We start from the raw sequence: 22124 nt of genomic DNA on the forward strand, positions 1-22124 counted from the left end.
TTCCGCATATAATAGTTGCTTGGCAACCATGTAAACATGGGTGGCAAGCTCTATGCCCAGGTACCAGCTAGCTTCAGGTGGCGGCTCAAATAACTGAGGGGACAGGCCACTTTTACGTGGCTCCCCTCAGATCCTGAGGGGATGCCTAGCCCGATTGTAGGGACATGGGTGAGTTCAATGTTTGTGATAAATGCTGTCTGTGGCTGTTTGCAAGGCTTCACAAACACTTTATATTCTAGAAAAAGATGACTAAGTGTGTCTAGAAATGCTACCCTCTAATCTGGAAGTATTCCCCTCTAATCTATGGGATCTGGGATGCTTTGTATTCACTTGGGCTATATACACACTCTACCTCTGAAGAATATCTGATGCTCATTCTTTCCTGTAAAGAATCTTGGGCACTGTGGTAAAATTCTCAGCAACTTTTAACAAATCACAGTGCCCAGAATTAATTGAGGGAGATAATGGGCTTTGGAGGTATAGTCAGTGCAAAGCTTTCCAAACTGTGTCTTATGACACATTATGTGTGTCGGCTGCAGTGTGTAGGTGTGTCACACAAATGCTCTTATAAGGGGTTAGTTTAACCTCCGGCTTGTTAGTAAAACTGAATTACTGTGCCGCGAAATGATGCATGTCTAAAAAGTGTGTGACAGTCATGGAAAATTTGGAAAGCTCCAGTATAGTGTGTACTGAGCCTTAGTGAAAAGATAAATGCATTCTGCCCTGGCTCAAGTGTTCCCTCATTTTTGTCCTTACTTCACATGTTCCAGGCCTGAGCCTTGGCAAGCCTTGGTGCAAATTAAGCCCTGCACGTGAATGGAAGGTTATTAAATAAGGGGTTGAACCATAAAGAAGTCTATGGGATGAAATTAAGGGGGTTGGCTGAGGTCAGGTTAACCCTGCAAAAAATCAATTCCGATCTGTATGGGAGGGGTGGTTTCTACTCAATGTCCCCATTTTCTCAGAAATGACACTCTAATGATGGGAGATTTTGTATAGCACGATGGGTGCATGGTATGTTTAGACTCTATACTAGGACAGAAATGCTTGACTCAGATCCCGCCAGTTGTTTCTGAACAGGGCCAGCACGAAGCAGTGAGGTACTCCGGATGACTCCAACTCCCTTCTCCCCACTTGCTCCCCACTGGTCCACTACTTTTGCCACAAGAAAAGGGTTAGGGAGCAAGGCCTATGGTTGCCTGGCAACCATAGCACCCCAGGCAGGAAACAGGAGTGGCCTTAGGCATATTGATGCTAGGCCAAATATAAAAATGGAAATTTCGCTCCTCCGTTAGATACATCCTGTAATCTTGAGTGTTGCCTTATGAGCTGCAAAATTCCACATTGATTTTTCCATTATTTTAGCAGCAATGGCAGCTTTTCCCTTGCTGGGAACTTAGGCTGTGTACACACCACACCTTTAAATCACAGTCAAAGCACATTTCCTCCTCAAAGAATTCTGGGCACTGTAGTTGTAACTCAGTGTGGGGTGAACTACTGTGAGGAGAATGCTCTACTCTCCATCAGCTCTTGGAGACATTCATTGGCCTTATGTATGAATATCAAGTAGTTAAAAATTCACCCACACCTCAAATCTTTACCTCTTGCATCCTGACTTCTTAGTCTTCCTTTTGCATCTGATCTCCTATTCTTCACTCTCTACCAGTCATGAGCAGCAGAAATACACATACCAAATGCACACACCAAACGAGAGGCATAGCCATCTGCTGCCAGTGTTTTTTTTCTAATGCTGATTTAAACTCACCTACTTAAACCCACATTTCCATGCCCTTTTCTTGATAGATAAGATGAACAAACATTCTCCTTTTTCGTTTAGCAGCATTCTAATGTATGAAAACCTTCCAAATCTTTCCTCCCCCAACTCTTCCTTTAACATTTAAGCGTTTTACATCAGTGATACTAAAGTACTTGACATTTTAAACAATGTACAACATTAGTATAATAATAATAATGGAAATGGTTAAAAATAAAACAGTGAGAGAGAGAAAGGAGGGGGAAGCCTGGGTAGTAAATCTCCCTTGATGCATTAATCTCATTAAGGTTCAATAAATTTAATTTGATTTATAGTCTCAAAGCACTCCCAGCAATGCATGTGGATTTCTATTTTCCTGTACCTTATTCCCCCAATATACAATAAAAATGATAACATTGTGAACAAAAGAATCATAATCTTGTCTTTCCCCTCTCAGTCAGATCATACTACTGTAGTCTGTTTAACCATGCAGGCTACAGTTCATACTTTGTTTAGCCAAACATGCAATCAGGCATTCTTCCGATTATAGGGAATAATAAAAAAGAATAGTGATCTGTCTGAGTGGCATCACAGTCTTAAGCAAGTCAATATACCGTATTTTTCGCTCCATAAGACACAGATTCAGGCTACCCTTCATAAGACAGATTCCGGCTACCCTGAATCTTTTATTTTGCTGAATAAACTCCATAAATATATTTTGCCAGGTATTTATAATTTAGGGAAGTACTCTAATTGGAAAATTCAGAAACAAAAATAAATTTTGGGGTAAAATTTTAGAAATGTTAATTCCCCTAAACAATATGTTTTCAACAGCAACCAGTTTTTAGTATACCTTTGACTTTAAACACCAGCTTGTCATGATTGTATTCAAATACATTATTTAGGTCTTATGATATATGCCATAATATTTAACTGGAGAATCTTACCCAGCCACTCAGATTTAGTACAGTTTATTTTATATCCAGAAACTTTGCTAAACTTGTCCTTTACATCAAGTAGCAGACTAATTATATTTTCCAGACCTTTAACATAGAAGACGGACGCAGGTGCCGCTGTGGGTAAAAGCCTCAGCGCCTAGGGCTTGCTGATCGAAAGGTCGCCGGTTCGAATCTCTGCGGCGGGGTGCACTCCCGTTGTTCGGTCCCAGCGCCTGCCAACCTAGCAGTTCGAAAGCACTCCCGGGTGCAAGTAGATAAATAGGGACCGCTTACTAGCGGGAAGGTAAACGGCGTTTCCGTGTGCGGCTCTGGCTCGCCAGAGCAGCGATGTCACGCTGGCCACGTGACCCGGAAGTTTCTTCGGACAGCGCTGGCCCCCGGCCTCTTGAGTGAGATGGGCGCACAACCCTAGAGTCTGTCAAGACTGGCCCGTACGGGCAGGGGTACCTTTACCTTTTACCTTAACATAGAAGACCACATCACCTGCGTACAAGCTAATTTCAAAATCTTCCTAGGCAGCTTTAACACCTGTTATCATCTGGTTAGATCTAATAATTTCTGCTAGAGGTTCAACAGATAATGCAAACAAAAGCAGGGACAGAGGGCAACCCTGCCTTGCTTGTCTCTTTAAACATACCCTTCAAAATGTTTTCTCCCCCCTGTTTTCTTTCTTCCTTTCTGCAAGGTAATATATACCTTTCCTACAGTTTTTCCCATAACAGCACTCTCTGTGGGTAGCACGGCTAGGAATCTATCGCATGAGACACATTGCTGAGATATAGGCATCAAAGCCTACCAACCAAGGTGGATAAAAGATGTAATTGTACTTTTATTTTATAGCGGTGAGAAACTGTGACCTCAAAAATACTGCAGAGGCCTGACAATGTGCGCAGAAAAGTGGTCTTTATTTGTCTACTGCTGTTGCAACACAACACAAACCAATTTAGAACAGCTCCTCTACCTTTTGCCGTAACCAGGGCAGTTAGTTCTACAATCTCAGGCTACAACACAAAATATTGAGACTCCTTTAAAAAAACATTGTCAGTTTACAGGGCCACAAAGAGTGGTTTGGATACGTGCAGGCAATGCCTGATGAAAACTCAAGAGTGGGGCTGAACATTATTTTTGACTGTCGGGGACTGAAGCTTCCATTGGGGCTGTCAGAGTAGGATTTTGGGGCAGATGTCCAGGGTCCCCATTTTATATCCTGAAACTTTGCTAAACTTGTCCTTTACATCAAGTAGCAGACTAATTATGTTTTCCTCAAAGGCCCTCAAAGGCAGCTGGCTCACCACAGTTGGAAGTTAGTGAAGTAATTTAGGTAAATTAAGGTAAAGGACCCCTGGGCGGTTAAGTCCAGTCAAAGGCGACTATGGGGTTGCGGCGCTCATCTCGCTTTCAGGCCGAGGGAGCCAGCATTTGTCCACAGACAGCTTTCCGGGTCATGTGGCCAGCAGGACTAAATCGCTTCTGGCACAACGAGACACCGTGACGGAAACCAGAGTGCATGAAAATGCCATTTACCTTCCCACCAGAGCGGTACCTATTTATCTACTTGCACTGGTGTGCTTTCATACTGCTAGGTTGGCAGGAACTGGGACAGAGCAAAGGGAGCTCACTCTGTCGCGGCGATTCGAACCGCTGACCTTCCGATTGGCAAGCCCAAGAGGCTCAGTGGTTTAGACCACAGCGCCACCCATGTCCCTAGTGTAGTAACATACATTATCCCTAAACAGGGAGAGACCCTGCGAGGTCCAGAGTCCAGATGTCTGGAGACAACAGTTACCTAAACATACCACTAGAAGCCTCAGTACGCTCTTACCTCTTTGCCCTTCAACCTACCTACAGATATTCCAATTGTCTCTCTTTATCAGGGAAATCACCTTTTCCTGATCCCTCTCTCTGCTAAGCCACCACCCTTATTTTCGTATTTGGGAGATTGCCTTGTTTGAATTTGAATATGGGATTTAAATATGGGGTTCAGCTCCCTCCATGGGCAAGTTAAAGTTTTAAATGAGCAGATGCAACTTGTGTCCAAGGGACATAGACATGCATTTCACACCCTGTACCTGCTGAGATTTACAGTACAGTGGTACCTCTGGTTACGTACTTAATTCATTCCAGAGGTCCGTTCTTAACCTGAAGCACCACTTTAGCTAATGGGGCCTCCTGATGCCGCTGCGCGATTTCTGTTCTCATTCTGAGGTAAAGTTGTTAACCCGAGGTACTATTTCTGGGTTAGCAGAGTCTGTAACCTGAAGCGTATGTAACCCGAGGTACCACTGTATTTTGAACAGTTGGTAAACAAATTTGTAGGATAATTATATTTTGCAGCCGTCTCTTTAACTAGAAGAATCATTGCCCTCTTGACTTTTAAATCATTGCGGGGCAGGCTAATGCAGAGTAAATTAATAATAGTGCAGAGTAAATTAATATAGTGCATGGGCAATGAAAAGACTTTAATTATACGTAATACTGAGGGGCTGCCTCATTAAGTGACCCTTGGTTTGAAAATGGAAGTGTTCTGGTAAGAACACCACTATGGCTCTCAGTGCTAGAAGCTACAACGGTAAAGAAAAATAATAGGATAGAAGGGTGGACAGCTTGTAGAAACTTAATAAAACAAGAGGGAGGAGAGTATAAATTTAAAGAATTTAAGGAATTATCAGGGAAATTAACTACATGGTTAAAATATTATTTGAATGAAGTATTTAAGAAAGATAGGATACGAGGGTTTGGGGAACAAATGTCACAACTGGAGAGAGACCTGTTGGGATGTAATGTAAAAAAAGTGTTGTCTTGAGGAATGATGAGATAGAATCCACTTGCCCCCAGCAGCCCCTGCCCCGATGGTGATCAGAAAATGTCTGCCTGAGGGAAAAGTGCAGAAATCAGCTCAGCAGTTAGAAAATAGAATCTACTTGCCTCAGCAGTCCAACACCCAAAAGGTACCCTATGAGCAGAAAATGTCTCCAGAACCATCCCCCCCACAACCCCCACTTTCGAGTTTGCCACAAAATGCTGTGTAAACTGGCTGGTCAAGAAAGTCAGTCACAAGGAGTTGAGCTACCGGTAACTGTCTGTGTTATGTACTGAAGTTCTCACCCTGGGCCAGCAGGGGGACACTGTAGATAGTTTTCACTCAGGTCCACATATGCGAATAGCGGATTGAAAGTGACGTTCAGTGATTGGATAGTTACAGAAAGTGGTTACTATTGCATTGTAGTGGAGCTCTATATAAGCAGGCTAGCTGAACCCTTCAGTTCTGTTCTGGCCTGTGAATAAACAAGAGCTGTATGAAGAATCGCTGTGTCGTCTGAGATGTTCACCCACAACTTAACAGTCTGGTGTCTGTTTTTAAACTTGCATAGGTCAGCTGAATATGGGCAAAAAACCAGCACAGACTGGCAGTTGCAGACAGGACAGGAGGGGAGCGGGGAAGAGGCTAGAAAAGTTCTGTTTTTGCCTGCTATTGTAATGCCTCCCAAAAATAGGAACTGTTGAGACAGACTCCCAGAAAGAGGAACTGCTTAGGAAAGGACTCTTGTGTGGCTTGTTTGCAAAATGATGTAATCTCACTCTGCACATGCTCTTGTACCCGTGTCTGGAAGTTGTTTGTGACACACTATAAAGGTAAAGGTAAAGGGACCCCTGACCATCAGGTCCAGTCGTGACCGACTCTGGGGTTGCGGCACTCATCTCGCTTTATTGGCCGAGGGAGCCAACAGACAGCTTCTGGATCATGTGGCCAGCATGACTAAGCCGCTTCTGGCGAACCAGAGCAGCTCACGGAAACACTGTTTACCTTCCTGCCAGAGCGGTACCTATTTATCTACTTGCACTAGTATGCTTTCGAACTGCTAGGTTGGCAGTACAGGGACCGAGCAATGGGAGCTCACCCTGTTGCGCGGATTTGAACCGCTGACCTTCTGATCAGCAAGCCCGAGGCTCTGTGGTTTAACCCACAGCGCCACCCATGTCCCGACACACTATAAAAGTGAGCCCCAAATAGCAATCGAGGCTCAGCCTTTGAGAACAATCTCACTGATGGCAGCTGCAGCTTAATAAACCAGACCTTCCTCGAAGAACCCGGTGCCTGTCGTTATGGACTAGGACAAATTCTGCAACAGTCTAAAATGTATAAACTATTATTGGAATGGGAGACAGAGAATGAGCAAGTAAAATCCTCAGTGATACACTGGGCCATAGATATGGGTCATAATATAGACATGGCAGCCTGGGAACGATTGTGGAACGTGGATATAAAATTTACAGCATGTTATGGTTTAAGAGAAAATTATATGAAAATGATGTATCGTTGGTATCTAACACCGAGTAAACTGGCAAAAATGTACAAATCTAAACCAAACAAGTGTTGGAAATGTAAAGAGAAATAAGGTTCTTTTTATCATATGTGGTGGCCTTGTAGTAATGATATATAATGAATTGAAAAGGATGTTTAAAATAACCTTTGTAAAAAAACAACAACCAGAAGCTTTTCTTTTGGGCATTAAAGGGACAGAACTACCTAAATTGTATAGAAATTTATTTATGTATGCTACCACAGCAGCAAGAATGCTACTCGTAACTGGTACCAAAATGGAAAGAAGCAGAAGTCCCAGCAAAGGAAGAATGGATGCAAAAACTTATGGAATATGCACAAATGGCGAAACTTACCAGAAGAATAAGAAATCAAGATAACAAACTTTTTATATATATAAAAGAATGGAAATGGTTTATTGAATATTTACAGAAAAAATGGCAAACAGATAAAAACATTGGCAGGATGATTGTAATAACCTGCAGTTTCATAAGAGTATATATTTAAAGTAGATAATTAAATGAGCAAATCAAATGAATTTGGATCTGCAGAAGATATTAAAAAATAAATTTAAGGAACCGCAGAAAGAGGGGGAAGGAAGTCAAGCTATGAAATGTTAAAATGATTGTAAAATTAATGAAATGTATAAACCTGGAAAGTATAAATAAAAATTAAAAAAGAAAAGAAAATGGGAGTGTTATATCCCTAGTTTCGATGGTAAAATGTTGGTGGGTATGTAAGTAGCAGCAGTGGCGGCTAGCCCTAACTCCTCCCATATCTGCTATAGTGACTGTGCTGGACAGCAGACAACAGTGGTTATAGATTCCAGCTTCATGGCACAGAATGGTTACTTTAGTGCAGTGTTTTGATTGGTTGGTTTTTAATGCAGAGTACAGTGGTAACTTGGTTCTCAAACACCTACTGAAGCAACTTGGAACCCAAACACTGCAAACCCAGAAGTAAGTGTTCCAGTTTGCGAACTCTTTTCGGAAGCTGAACGTGCTCCATTTTGAGTGCCATGCTTCCGTTTTGGGTGTTACGCTGAGGTCTGTCTGTTTTTGCTATTTATTTTGCGTTTTTGCTTTTGCGGCTCTTTTTTTGTGACTATGTGGAACTCAGTTCAGCTACTGATTGATTGATTGATTGATTGTGTGACTGCAGTACATTGTATATTGCTTTCATTTGATGGATCAACAGTCTCGTCAGATGGTAAAATCCATGTTAAGTTGGTGTTTTAGGGGTTGTTTTTAAAAGTCTGGAACGGATGAATCCATTTCGCATTACTTTCCATGGGAAAGCGCGCCTTGGTTTTGGAACGCTTTGGTTTTGGAACGGACTTCCGGAACGGATTAAGTTTGAGAACCAAGGAACCGCTGTATACTCAGTGTCCCAGATAGCTCTTTTGTTGTAAAGGCTGGTGTAGATTATGGCTTTCCAGTCCCACGTTGATGGCTGGATGATGTTGCACACAACCAAAAATACCTTTTCAGGCAGAATGCTGTTTTGGTGAGGGCAAGAGGGCAGCCTGGAAGTGGGGCGCAGCTGGGCATTCTCTACCAGCCATGTAGACTGGCGCAGATCAGCTCAAATTGAAACTCCCCTTATGTCTGGTCCGTGGTGATCAAGACTGTCGAAACATGACTCTCAGCCCTCCCAAACGAAGCTCTCTTGACAAGTCCTTGGCTGGCGTAACGTGGCCAAGAGATTCCCCGTGGGAAGCTGGCCTGCATCATCGGAGACTCGCCTGTCTGCTTCTTGCCCTCGACTGAAGAGCCTCTTTTCTTGTCGGTAATAAGAATAATGACAAAGCCCTGCGAAATCCTTTCGTAGTTGTCAGAGGCAAAGTGTGACCTTCCCGTGGCCCCTATCAAGCTCACCAGCGAGTTTGGAGAGGCGACTGGATGATGTTGCTCAATTGCTAATTAGGGGCTCCTTGTTGCCTCTCTTGCTCCAGCACGCCAACGGTTTCTATGGCAACTACAGAAGCAGATGCAGGAGCGACTTCACCCAGGAGTACCGCAAAGCAGCCCAGCCACAACCTCCTGAACTCTTCCTGAAAAGAATGAAGGTGAGTGACGGGTCAGCTCCTTCGACAGGCTCCCCCTGGGAAGAAGGCAAATGAAAGCCTTCAGCCTTACCAGACCTCCTAGCTGGTTGTTAATAGGGACAAATGGAATGAAAGGGCCTTATGGGCGTGCTGTGACTAATCTCAATTTGCACAGAGGAAGGCATGAAACGTACTGGAAGTAGGCCTCAGTGCATTGCCGTGGTTAAGATCTGGGAGAGAAATTCTCATCTCAAGTTCAGGTATTTAACAATTTGACCACAAGTCTTCAGGCTTTTCATACCTGAGACCCACCTTCAACCTGTGGCTACCCTTTTAAAAATAATAATAATAAATAAAAACCTATTTACCGTATTTTTCGCCCTATAGGATGCACTTTTTCCCCTCCAAAAATGAACGGGAAATGTGTGTGCATCCTATGGGGCGAATGCAGGCTTCGCGGACCTCTCCGCAAGCAGTGGGAGCCAGCGCTGGGCTCCCACGGCTTGCAGAGAGCTGCCTGTTTGGGGGCTGGGGTCGGGGGAAGCTCGGGCTTCCCCTACCCCGCGCCTGGGGAAAAAATAATTTCCCCCCTTTATTTCCCCCCAAAAAAACTAGGTGCGCCTTATGGGACGGTGCGTCCTATAGGGTGAAAAATACGGTATTTTCCAACTGTCACGCCGTGTAGCAGCATTACAATATTGGCAGTTTTATTTTCTCAGCAGCCCATGTGGCTGTTAAGCAGGAAGTTGGTGGTTCAAGCCCATCCAGGGATGGCTATGGGCAGGATCCATGCATTGCAGGGGGTTGGACTAAATGACCCTCAGGGTCCCTTCTGTTGTAAACAAAATCTGCCCTTCTTCCCTTATGGGGTATCCAAGAGCCCATATAGAGTCCTTAAGTGGGTTCCCTATCCGTAGGAGAAAATAACAGAGGCCAACCAGAGAATATTGAGAAGCAAAGCAGCTAGTAAGCCTGATCTTTATTAAAGCTATTGCAACAGGGTGCTCCCCTCACACGCAGGAGGACGGAGGAGGACCCAGAAAAAAGGGGTGCCTGCCCTTATATAGACATTTTAAATTCCCTGCCGTGGAGCTCAAGACCATCCCTCCATACATCATACATACATCACAGAAAGGGTGTAACCCAAGACCACACCCCACAAACATCATACCTACATCACAGAAAAGGCGGTCTGCAGCAGAAATTTGAATGTTGTTGTTTTTCCTGTCTGCCAGGTTATCTGAGAATGCCTTATCTGATTGCCTTTCCCGGTAATCTGGCCATTCCTTTGAGATGGAGATTACCCAATTCCTGAGACAATGGGAAGGTTCCTCCCCCCTCCCCCTTGCAGAGAAAACATTTGGTCAGTTTGGGAGTCAAAATGGTTTCAGGACAGTCTTCCTGTGCTGCTCCAGACATGTGGCCCACATATCTATGTACAGTGGTACCTTGGGTTATGTACTTAATTCGTTCCGGAGGTCCGTACTTAACCTGAAACTGTTCTTAACCTGAAGCACCACTTTAGCTAATGGGGCCTCCTGCTGCCGCCGCGCCGCCGGAGCACAATTTCTGTTCTCATCCTGAAGCAAAGTTCTTAACCTGAGGTACTATTTCTGGGTTAGCGGAGTCTGTAACCGGAAGCGTATGTAACCTGAAGTGTATGTAACCCAAGGTACCACTGTACGTGCTTGGCTGGCACATTTATGAACATTTATTACCGTATTTTTCGCCCTATAGGACACACTTTTTCCCCTCCAAAAATGAAGGGGAAATGTGTGTGCGTCCTATGGGGCGAATGCAGGCTTTCGCTGAAGCCTGGAGAGCGAGAGGGGTCGGTGCGCACCGACCCCTCTTGCTCTCCAGGCTTCAGGAAGCTCTGCACAACCCTCGGGAGACCGGCGCCACTTCGTGCCCGCCTCCCGATGGCTGCGCAGAGCTGCCTGCAGTCCCGGGGCGAGCGCAGCTCTGCGCAGCCATCCGGAGCGGGGCATGAAGTTGCGCCCGCCTCCCGATGGCTGCGCAGAGCTGCCTGCATTCCGAAGCCTGGGGAGACCGGTGCGACTTACCGCTGGCCTCCCTAGGCTTGCGGATAGCAGGCTGTTAATAATTTTTTTCTTTATTTCCCCCCCAAAAAACCTAGGTGCATCCTATGGGACGGTGCGCCCTACGGAGCGAAAAATACGGAATATATATATAAGACCTTAAATTTTTATTTACACTTCCAACTCTACGATTCTATGATTTTCAGTTCCCTTCCTAGTGATCGCTACCATGGAATGTGCCTTTTCCTCCACACACTGGGTCAAGATCTTCCCGCACCACGACCCCAAGGTCTCATTTCTGATCAGTCAACTCATGAGCGCATACTGTATACGAACATGCTTCACTTTTACACTCGTTTACACTGGATTGCATTTGCCATTTTACCACCCAGTTTAGAAAGGGGCTTTTGCAGCGTGGCCCTAGGTCATATCCAGAGTACTGTGATAGATATGGGATGGCAACTGATGGATCCCATCACGAAGGTTGGTTGTAGTGGTGATGGCTGTAGCTGACTCTTTCACTTGCATTTGTGTGTGTATGTGTGAAGCCTGGGATTAAAATCCTAATTCAACCTGCATAAAATTTCTTGTCCCAAACTGCCGATTTTATCCCTTTTGACCCTTTGCCGATGTGGAATTCATTTGAGCTAGAACAGCAGGCAGGCTCCTGAATCCCTAGTGCTTGACTTTTCTGCATAGTGTTATGCAGAATATATCTGCATAGTGTTTAAGAATATATCTTCCTGTAAAGCATAATATGTCATGCTGTAAAGTAAAATGCTTTTCTGATTGGAAAAATCTATTTAGGAAGATGTGGTTATATTTTTGTGCTTCCGTTACGATCAGTTTTAGGAGGTTGTGAATATCGCACTGTTAGGACTTATGCTAGATGCTGCTTAAAGCTTTAATAACTAAAATGCAGCTAATTGTTTGTTAATTATCTTCTTGCTGTTTTTAATAGCTGCCTTGAGCGCTTTTATAGTGAAAGATGGATATAAATTTCTCAAATGAAACAAAAATTAAAGGTAAAGCAAATTCCATGCGCCCAAGGTTACATTAGTGGAAATTCTTCTCTATCCTCTGTTTACTGAGTAAAGGTAAAGGCAAAGGGACCCCTGACCAGTAAGTCCAGTCGCAGATGACTCTGGGGCTGCGGCGCTCATCTCACTTTACTGGCCGAGGGAGCCGGCTTACAGCTTCCGGGTCATGTGGCCAGCATGACTAAGCCGCTTCTGGCGAACCAGAGCAGCGCACGGAAACGCCGTTTACCTTCCTGCCGGAGTGGTACCTATTTATCTACTTGCACTTTGACGTGCTTTTGAACTGCTAGGTTGGCAGGAGCAGGGACCGAGCAATGGGAGCTCACCCCGTCGCGGGGATTCGAACCGCTGACCTTCTGATTGGCAAGCCCTAGGCTCTGTGGTTTAACCCACAGCGCCACGCCCTGTGTACTCATCCTAATTTGCTTGTGAGGAGGTTAAGATGGCACTGGCTCAAGCAACCTTCCAGTCCATTTCCAGTCCAATATTTTGGGGAAACAGGTTTGTAGCGCAAAGCCTCCCAGTCAGCTATAATTCTGGAACCTGAATTTGCAGGTACATGACCCGAGAACAGCTACAGTCTGGAAGAACCCTCTTGTCACCTGCTCATGAGAGGGACCCATTGTCGGTAGTTTCTTTCCTGCCTTTCGGAGGACCAGGTTGTCCTTTGTTATTGTGGTATGGAAGTGCCAGCCCTCCTCTTTATTAAATCTATCTGCTGGGATTTTGGGTAGCAGCTAAGCTCTATTTAATTGCTTTGCAATATCTCGAGCGGCGTGTTGTGGATTAGGCTCCTCCTGCCCCCACATCCTGGCACTGACAGCAGGAGACTTGGCATCTGTCCCCATTAAGCCATGAAGACAGCTGCCTCTTAATTCTCTTCCGGGAACCCACAGCAGTTTTGACAACAGGTAAAGCCACGGCTGCTTCTCGTCCTCTGCGCCGCTGCGCCCTGAGCCCTGTCACCTCGCAGCACTGCAGAGGCAGGAAACCCAGCATCGTGTTGTGACAAGGGGCTTAGCTCATGTGACTCTGCATCTGTGCCGCTTGGATAATCTCTTTCTCTGATCCTTTCGGTTTGCAAGGGAGAACTCCCACCGCTGATTCCCCAGCCCCAGCGCTCGTTCTCAGCTTATTTCATGGAGGGGAGAAATGATAGAGCTCAGTATTTTATCGGCGGGAGATCTAATGAGGCTGACCGGATGCAAAGGCAGGGGCTTGTGTTTGCTTAATAGTTCTGCCTGTTGGAGCAGGCACTTGTTTTCTGACCCCTGCAGCATTTGGGGATTACAAACTGTACCTGTTGAAAATCCCTCCCTGGCAATATTTTATTACACTTACAAAATCCCTGACAGCTTGTGGGCTGGATATAACCCCCCAAAGCACTTTAGCTGGTCTCTCGTTACCTCATACTACATGTTAATTACGTTGTGGCTTGCTAGCAGTTTCACTGGTACGGAAAATATTGTTTTCAAAAGCTGTAAGAGACCAGAGGCGGAGTCAGTCTCTCTCTCTCTCTCTCTCTCTCTCTTGGTTTCAAAGCCCATGCTGATCGAGGGGGTCAACTTTATTTATAAAGCCTCAGCAACAATGAAGGCTTGGCAAAATGCCTCTCCTACCCAACCTTGAAATTACAGGGTGGCTTTAGAGAATATAGAAGCAAAGGGTCATAATTCAGTGGCCGAGGTACATGCCTCGCATGCAGATAATCCCGGGCTCCATCTCCTCCAAATAAAAAGGTAGCAGGTTTAGAAACAACTTTTATACGAGGCCCAAACTAGATGTGATATTTATCATATGGTTGCCCTGGTGCACTTGATCTTAAAAAATAATAATAAATCGCTGGTACAGCCCATCCCCGCAAGCCGGATCAGGACTATACTGTGTGTGGAGGGGGCCTTAAACAATTTTTACTCTGCTTTGTTCCCAATGAGAATCCACACAACCCCATGAGCCCAGGGAGGGGAAGGGGGCAAGGCCAGGGAGAGTTTCACAGGAAAGGATGAGAAGTTGTTTGTGGATCCAGGGGAGAACAGAAAGATAGTATTGGGGGGGATACAGGCAAGGGCATCACAATGTCAGAGCAATGAAAACAGGTATTCATTTTAGCAGCGGTCCTGGGTAGATTGAGCTGGCAAAGGTAAGCTATCGGAAGGCCAGAGAAAATATTCTTGCAGACTGTAATTGTTATGTACTGAAGTTCTCACCCTGGGCCAGCAGGGGGATATTGTAGATAGTTTTCACTCAGGTCCACATATGCAAATAAGGGATTGAATGTGACGTTCGGTGATTGAATAGTTACAGAAAGTGGTTACTGTTGCGTTGTAGTGGAGTGCTATATAAGCAGGCTGGCTGAACCCTTCAATTCAGTTCTGTTCTGGCCTGTGAATAAACAAGAGCTGTTTGAAGAATTGCTGTGTCGTCTGATATGTTCACCCACAACTTAACAGTAATCACTGGGGGAGATTAACAGGAGCCCGTACCAGATGTTGCATCTTCAGTGGTGCAGAACAGGCCATACTGGCCCCAAATATGATAGGGCCAACGAGTGTAATAGGCCTTGGGGTGTGGTTAGTATGGGTGTGAGCTCACCTGCTAGGTTTGCCATCTGCGCCTTGGCTCTGCTTTCTAGGCAGCAACATACAAGACACCCGGGTACTAGGACTGAGCGATATATTGCCCAAAACCGATTTGAAGTCCATATCATGATATCAGTTCCATAGGTTTTTACCTGACAATATATTGCGAATCATGATGTGTATTAGAGCTGGGCAATATATTGTCCCAACCGGTTTGAAGTTTATATCGTGATATTGGGTTCATAATTTTTGACCTGGCAATACATTGCAGATCATTATGTGTGTGTGTGCTGTGCAAAAAAATCACAATGGGGGGGGGGGGGGACAGTGAAGCCGGCCAATGCCTGTCCATAGCTCCATCCTTATTTCAGACATTGTGATATATTGGTGTATCACGATGTTTAGCTGGTGATATATCGCGATGTTGAAAAACCAGATCCCACCCAGCCCTACCAGGTACCTCACAAGAGGGTTATTTATTGCTGTCATTCATGAGAAGACATTGCTTCTGAAGAACCACAAGGTGCAGCCTCCAGTCCAAGAGACCCTTCCTCCAAGAAGAAACTAAAATTTGCAGCCTGTATAATGTACAGGCACCTATACACACTATACTTCACTGTGAGGGGCTAGCTAGTACCTTATACACTAGCTTTCAGCATGATTCGGAAAGACATGGAGCACCAGTGAGGTATAGGCAGTGCATTACAAAACGCAGGAGAGCAATTCTGGCTTCAGCTTGTAAAACGGAGAAATTCCCTCTAGCCGGACTGACTGAAATTAGTTGTGAGAGAGAAGTTGCTCTAAAAGAGCCAGCACCTCACAAACACTTTGAGGCAGCCTATAAATGTCGGCTTATAAGAATCAGAGACCTGTAGCAAAATATGTGTCTGGCTACTTCGATAGGATAAATGCAACCTGTGCATCTTCAGCTCCTTGGCTTGACCGCCCTGTTGGCTCCTAGGGATACACAGGGATGCCAGCTAAGGCAACAGAATAAGCTCCTGGAGGATGCAAAACTGATCTCCAGCTGCCAGCTTGCAAGAGCTTTTCAGACATCAGTGAATGGCACAATTGACTCCCTTAGAATGATTCCTCCTGAAGAAATTCGTCTGCTAACAGAGCATCCCTTGAAGCTGAAATCTGCACAGAGAACACAAGAGCATCTCCCATTTTCTCATACGCTGGGGAGCTCTGGATTCAAGAGAGGACAGGGTCTTAGCCCAGCACTTTGCAGGATAAGGCCCCGCAGGTGTACACTCTGATAATGTGGGTGGGCAAGAGCACTCCTCATGAGACACAGAGCAGGTACGGAGTGACAAACACACCACAGCACCTGAAGCCCTGCCATCGGTCAGCCAGGGTGGAAAAAGGGAGCAATTTTGTTTATCCTAGTGCTGTGCCAGCCTGAGAGGCCCTTGGGTGGCCTGTTCAGCTCTGCTTGCCACAAAGACCAAAGTGTCTGGTACTCCCATCTCGAGATGCCCCAGTCACAGGTTTCCTGCTTCCTGCCACCAGAGAGAGGATCGCCAGTGATAGTTTGCTCCCCACTTGAGTAGAGGTTGGACCTTGTGCGAGGCCTAAGACTGGGCCTTGTATGCCTAGGAATAGAACAGTGTATTTTCTTTTGTATTACATTTTATTTTGAAAATAAATACAGTGAAATCACTAATTAAGAGAAAAGGGGGGGATCAAACTCACTAATTACTGTTTTTTTGTGTATCAACATGGGTGGGCTTATGAGATAGAGTGAAAACAAAAAGGCTGGTTGTCACTGACAGTTGTGAGTATTTGGATAAGTTAGGTATCTATGAGTCATTTCTTGTTTCTTGATGGAAGCTGTGGAACAGGCAACTGACGCTTTTATTCTTCACTCTCTACCAGTCCTGAGCAGCAGAAATATACATACCAAATGCAGCACACCAAGCCAAAGGCATAGCCATTGGCTGCTGCTAGGGTGGAACAGTTGTGGAACAATAAATTGACCCTTTTTAGATCCAAGGGGCTTGGCCTTATAGAAAGAATCCTAGAGACTTCAACGTAGCCCAAATTCAAGTTTCCAAATTCAAGACATTGTTGTTTACCTGAATGCATACTCGAAAGTACTCCAAACAATAAAAAAACCACACAACTGCAATATTCCTTCTATTTTACCACCTTTGTATCAAACCCTTCCATAAAGGATTTCAGGGATTTTCTTTTGTGCAGGGATTTACCCAATGTTCTCCTCACAACAATTCTGTAAGGTACAAAATGGTAAGAAAGCGTGACTGGCTAAAGGTAGTTCAGCAAGCTTCGTGAATCGTGACTGAGTGGGGATTTCATTCCAAGTCTTCCCCAGTCTGCCCAGTATGGTATGTGCTGGTTAGGGATAGCTTGACAACACTTGTCCATGCATTAGTAACGTACGGTTGGATTACTGCAATGTGGGGCTACCCTTGTTTTTGTTTTTTTAAAATGATATTTTATTCCAATTTTAACAAATACAAAAAAATTTGACAAAGACACAATACAGTAAAATAAAGAAGAAAAACAAGGATAGAAAAAAAAAATACATAAAAACCACACTTCCACCCCACCAACAGGAAAAAACAAAACAAAGGCATTTAAAAAAGAAAAAACACTTCCATTTTTCACGACTCCATCCTTCAATAACTTGTTTCCTCGACCTCCTCCCACCTCCCTTTTTGTATTCCAGTTAATAATTAAGTCAGCAAATTCTTTCCATCTTTCACTGCTTACTCACTTATTTATCTTAATCCATTTAAACCTCATCTTCCCATCAACATCTAAAATATTATCTATACTCCAATGTGGGGCTACCCTTGAGGTTGGTCCGGAAGCTGCAGCTACTGTAAGATAAAGGACCCCTGAATGGTTAAGTCCAGTGACTAGGCTCCTTGTGGGGCAAACTGCTGCCAGTATATAATACGTTGTTTGTAGGATTTTCACCAGCTGCAAATCTGCCACCTATAAGGCCCTATATTATCTCAGGACCAGGTTGTGGAGAAGCAAGGATGCTCAGGAGAGCCTCTCACACTCACTTGCTTGCCCAGTTGCAACCCAACAGCTCTGCAGGGCTGCCAGTTGTGTCTTAATCTAAGGTAGTTGCTGCCATTATCCTCCCCCTTCCTTCTTCCAGCCACCTGGGGCGCACCAAAATTTTGTTGTTTTTCTTACGGCTTCAAGCCAGGACAGCTGCACTCATTGGCTCAACCTACACACAAACTTGCTGGGGAAAGCAAGGCTAGCTTCTAGCTGCCTTCGCCCACCCCAGTATCAAAGCAGCTTGCTCATTACCCTGGCAGCCCCCCCCCATAACTTCCCAAAGCCCAGGAACTCTGAGATCAACTCATCCCGTGTTTCACAAGCAGTTCCCTTACACGTTACTCATTGTGTAAAGGCAGCCCACATTTCGCAAGTCTTCCCCAGATCTCAGGGAAAAAATGGGTTGGTCTCTTACAACTCTGATCTAAACAGTAGCCTGGATTCCAGAATCCCGAGGCTTGCAATTGCAGAGTTTTATGGCCCAGTTGTGATTCTTTACTAGAAATAAAAGGTAGGGGGGGAAGCAGGCAGAGTGTGAAAACAGAATACAAAGTAAACCAGAACACTGTGGCTCTAAAACTGGGCTAATCCTACCCTACTGACTACAGCAGCTTTTCTCAGCCTTGGGTCCCCAATCGTCTTGGACTACAGCACCTGAAATCCATAGCTTCCCAGTCCCTATTCAGAATCACTCTCCTTAGGGCCAAATTTCCCAGTGGCGTAGCGTGGGTTGTCAGCACCTGGGGCAAGGCAAGTAATTTGCGCCCCCTAACCCATGGATTTGCGCCCCCTAACCCGTGGATTTGCGCCCCCTAACCCATGGATTTGCACCCCCTAACCCTAACCCCCAGATGTTGTGCCCGGTGCGGCCGGCCCCCCCTGCATCCCCCACGCTACGCCACTAAATTTGCCCTCACCTGGTGTTTGAAAGCAGATGCCATCTTTACCCCACTCGTACAACTGCAGGGTGTGGCGTTTTGCAGGGAGCCGTGGGCTAATCTTGCTTGTTCTCTTTTCCAGGAAACCCCTTCAAAGCACATATTCTCTAAGCATGACAACAGGCACGCCTTCCCAGGATCAGCTACATATTTTGAGAACGTGAGTGTGATTGGTTTCGGGGGGGGGGGGGGAGTGTGGGGGCGGGGAAGGTTTTTTTTTGGCCTTTTCCTCTTATGCAGCAATAGAGCCGGTAGAGAAGTTAATCAGAGGAGTGCTTGATTAGAGACACCTGTTTCATTCCTAATGTGATTAGCTCTCCCTTGGCAGGCTCCAGGGCTCCCTCAGGAACTGATGACACCAACCGGCTGCCTCTGCAAAAGCACTAGTTAAGTGCTCTTAGCTGCACGAAGTAGCCTGAGGCTTTGCCTTACACGTCTAGTGGGTGCCTGATGCACACGAGCATTCAGGGTCAGGTGCCGCAGGGACAGGACAGAGCTGGGCAAGGGTTAGGTTCAGCACTGAAGTGCTCCATACCACATCAGGTCCCTTACCTTTCCCGCCCCGACCTGGCCACAGTGATCCATGCGACGGTCACCTCCAGACTTGACTACTGTAATTCGCTCTATGCAGGGCTGCCCTTGAAGCTGTCCCAGAAACTCCAGCGGGTGCAGAATGCTGCAGCGAGGCTCCTCACAGGGTCTCTGCCATGGGAGCATATTCACCCAGTGCTTTTCCAGCTGCACTGGCTCCCGGTGGAGTACAGGGTCAGATTTAAGGTGCTGGTTTTGACCTTTAAAGCCCTTCGCGGCCTAGGACCCTTGTACCTAAAGGACCGTCTCTCCCGGTATGCCCCATGGAGGACTTTAAGGTCCATAAATAGCAACACCCTAGAGGTCACGGGCCCTAAGGAAGACAGATTAGCCTCAACCAGAGCCAGGGCCTTCTCAACACTGACTCCGCCCTGGTGGAACGCTCTGTTTCATGAGACCAGGGCCCTGCGGGATCCGATTTCTTTCCGCAGGGCCTGTAAGACAGAGTTGTTCCACCTGGCCTTTGGCTTTAGAATCAGTTTGATTCCCCCCCCCTTTCTTTTTCCTTTCTCCTCCTGTGAAGAGGCTGCATCCTAATGTTTTAATGTTGTATTTTAATCTTGGTTTTTTTTAATTGTATTTTAATCAACTTGTTTTTATTGTTGGTTGTTAGCCGCCCTGAGCCCGGTCTTGGCTGGGGAGGGCAGGGTATAAATAAAATTTATTATTATCCTTTGTTAAGGCAGGTGTGCTCCGTAAGATTCCTCCCTGGCACTGGGAGGGAAAGTCAGCTAAGCTTGAACTCAAAGGTTAATCTAGCGAAACCACGCTTTCTGAAACAATATGAGAACCAAAGCACAGCCATCCTTTGAAATTTGCACATCCGAATTTTGCAGCGCAGTTCTCCAGCCAAGTAATGTGTAGGGGGGAATTGCATATATTCGTGAGAATAGCATACAAAATGTGTTAGGATAAACTGGTTGCAAAAATGTGTATATTAGTAAAAGAAAAACCCTGCACGGAATGTGTTTATCAGGAGAAATTTGCACTAGAATGCCAAATAATTGCAATTTGTGGCATACTGGCTAACTTGTGGGTTACTATATTCAGGATCCAGTACTGAGGGCAGGAGTTTCCGCTTGGTGTGAAGACAGATTAAATTTTTAAAAAGCAATCGCAGAGTTGTGAACCCTTCTTCAAAACTTTTGTGAGAGACGTCAAGCACTTGATCAGTCGCATATTTTGTCCCTCGATTCCAAGGTCGTTCACCCGTCACTAGTTTCGACTAAATGTGGCAAGGGTTTCTTCCAGTGCCCTCCCCTGCTCTCAGAATATTGCACCTGTCTTCCACCCTTGGTAACCTCCTGGCTTCTTCTGCTTCTGCATTTAAAATGGTGTGCTAGGTGGCTCCTTTCACAGTGCAGGTGTGAACAGTCTGGTCATTGTTTCCCAGCAGGGCTTAGGAAGGAGGAGAATAGAGGGAAGCCTTCCCAACACCAAGAACTTAATTGACTGGGTTCCCTTGAAGGAGGAGTTAAGACGTGAGAGACCCCTCATCTCAAGCTACCAGTATGACTTCCACTCCAGGGAAAAGGTCCCCCAGGTGCTAGTTCATCACTCCCACAGGCAAGGGCAGCCCCTGCAACGCACACCCAGCACCACCTACCAGCACACTTACCGGAGCTACTCTTTGTATGAACCCATCCTCAGGACATTCAAGCGTGAGGTGGTGAAAGATGCTGAGTCCACCAAGCCTGTCTCCAGTGAGCCCACCGCCCCTGTCCCCAGTGAGCCCGCCACCGTTCCAGGCTCACGTGAGCCCACCGCAGCAGATACCAGCAAGACCCCAGAAGCCTTTGCTCCAGGACCCATTTATGTGCGCCCTGGCACCCACAGGCCAACCCGGTGGACTGTCTCAGACTGTTTGCACTGGCACAATTGCTGATCACACGTGGGAGTTTCTCCGTTATCTGCGAGAACAGTTAAATGCTCCTTTGTACAAGGTGAAATATGGGAAAAAATAAAATAAAACCTTGCTGGACTGTGACACAAGCGGGTGCTACGGGTTTTGCATGCCCTTTATTTCCCCTCTGCCAGGAAACCTTTTGCCACAAAACTCTTGATTTTGGCCACGGAGTTGTTTTGCCAGTCAGAAGAGTTGTGTGGAGGTATGCTTGTTTAATTCTGCTATTTTGTCATTGGACTTGTTTGTTTTCAAGACTAAGCACAAAGGGTTGGTTTGTAGAGACGAATAGGCACCAAACAGGGAAGCCCCGGAGGAGGAAGGCTCAGAGCCCGGATTGGTGGGGGACACTGAAGAGAGATCAGAGGTAGAAGGTCTGGGCGGAGAGGGAATGGTTGGATGCTGAAGAAGTAACAGGCTTTAGTGAGCAAGGAGAGCCTGTGACAGGGAGCAGCTTAGACTCAGAGGCTGAAGCAGAGGCAGGGAGGGCAAGAGGCTGCAGGAGAATCTCAGGAGTATGACAAGCTCCCCTTCCTGCTTGTCTCCAAGGTCACACAGGGCAATGCACAGGGCTGAACAGAGATTGCAGGTGGGCCGCTACAGTTTGAGGCTGCTTGGACAATGTCCAGTTAGAGGAGGAGACTGGCTGGATGACAAGAAGCGGCAGGAGGCACCAGCTGACAAACCCCCTAGGGAAGCCTCAGAGGAGGAAGGTTCAGGGCACTGGGAATGGTGGTGGGACACTGGACAGGTCAGAAAATGAAGGAATGGTTGGCTGCTTTAAAAAAAAGGCAACAGGCATAAGCGAGAGGGAAGAGCCAAGGGCAGAAAGCAGTTCAGACTCAGCACATGAAGCTTCCCAGGAGCTTGCTAATTCGACTCTCCCCCCCTTTCTCCAAGAACATG

The 22124-nt window shown here is 45.9% G+C and overlaps 2 protein-coding genes across 4 annotated transcripts in view; one reads left to right on the plus strand and one right to left on the minus strand.

Moving 5' to 3' along the window:
• IHO1 (interactor of HORMAD1 1) overlaps window positions 1-18798 on the minus strand; it is a 65817-nt gene extending 47019 nt beyond the window's left edge. Inside the window, exon 1 of one of the 3 annotated variants that reach the window (XM_083425691.1) lies at window positions 18704-18798. Coding sequence is in view for 1 of the 3 variants with exons in the window: in XM_083425683.1 (XP_083281809.1) it covers window positions 1300-1357 (58 nt within the window). In the remaining 2 variants the exon portion in view is untranslated. Of the gene's footprint in view, window positions 1-1299; window positions 1373-8910; window positions 8923-18703 lie in introns of those variants that run through there. The other 2 variants (XM_083425688.1, XM_083425683.1) reach the window with 2 other exon arrangements.
• CIMIP7 (ciliary microtubule inner protein 7) lies at window positions 17-21311 on the plus strand. Its single transcript, XM_083426720.1, has 4 exons — window positions 17-168; window positions 8988-9101; window positions 18807-18884; window positions 20712-21311. Exons 1-4 carry the CDS (start codon window positions 142-144, stop codon window positions 21198-21200), a joined length of 708 nt encoding a protein of 235 aa, XP_083282846.1. The 5' UTR covers window positions 17-141; the 3' UTR covers window positions 21201-21311.
• The last annotated feature ends 813 nt before the right edge of the window (window positions 21312-22124 follow it).

Source organism: Podarcis tiliguerta (genome assembly GCF_965153285.1).
Source record: "Podarcis tiliguerta genome assembly, chromosome: 2".
Taxonomy (NCBI): domain Eukaryota; kingdom Metazoa; phylum Chordata; class Lepidosauria; order Squamata; family Lacertidae; genus Podarcis; species Podarcis tiliguerta.

Coding starts and splice junctions, on each gene's coding strand:
- CIMIP7 (XM_083426720.1), top strand. CDS start 142: ATGCCTAGCCCGATTGTAGGGACATGG. Junction 169..8,987: donor GCCCGATTGTAGGGACATGG/GTGAGTTCAATG, acceptor CTCTTGCTCCAG/CACGCCAACGGTTTCTATGG. Junction 18,885..20,711: donor CAGCTACATATTTTGAGAAC/GTGAGTGTGATT, acceptor GTTTCCCAGCAG/GGCTTAGGAAGGAGGAGAAT.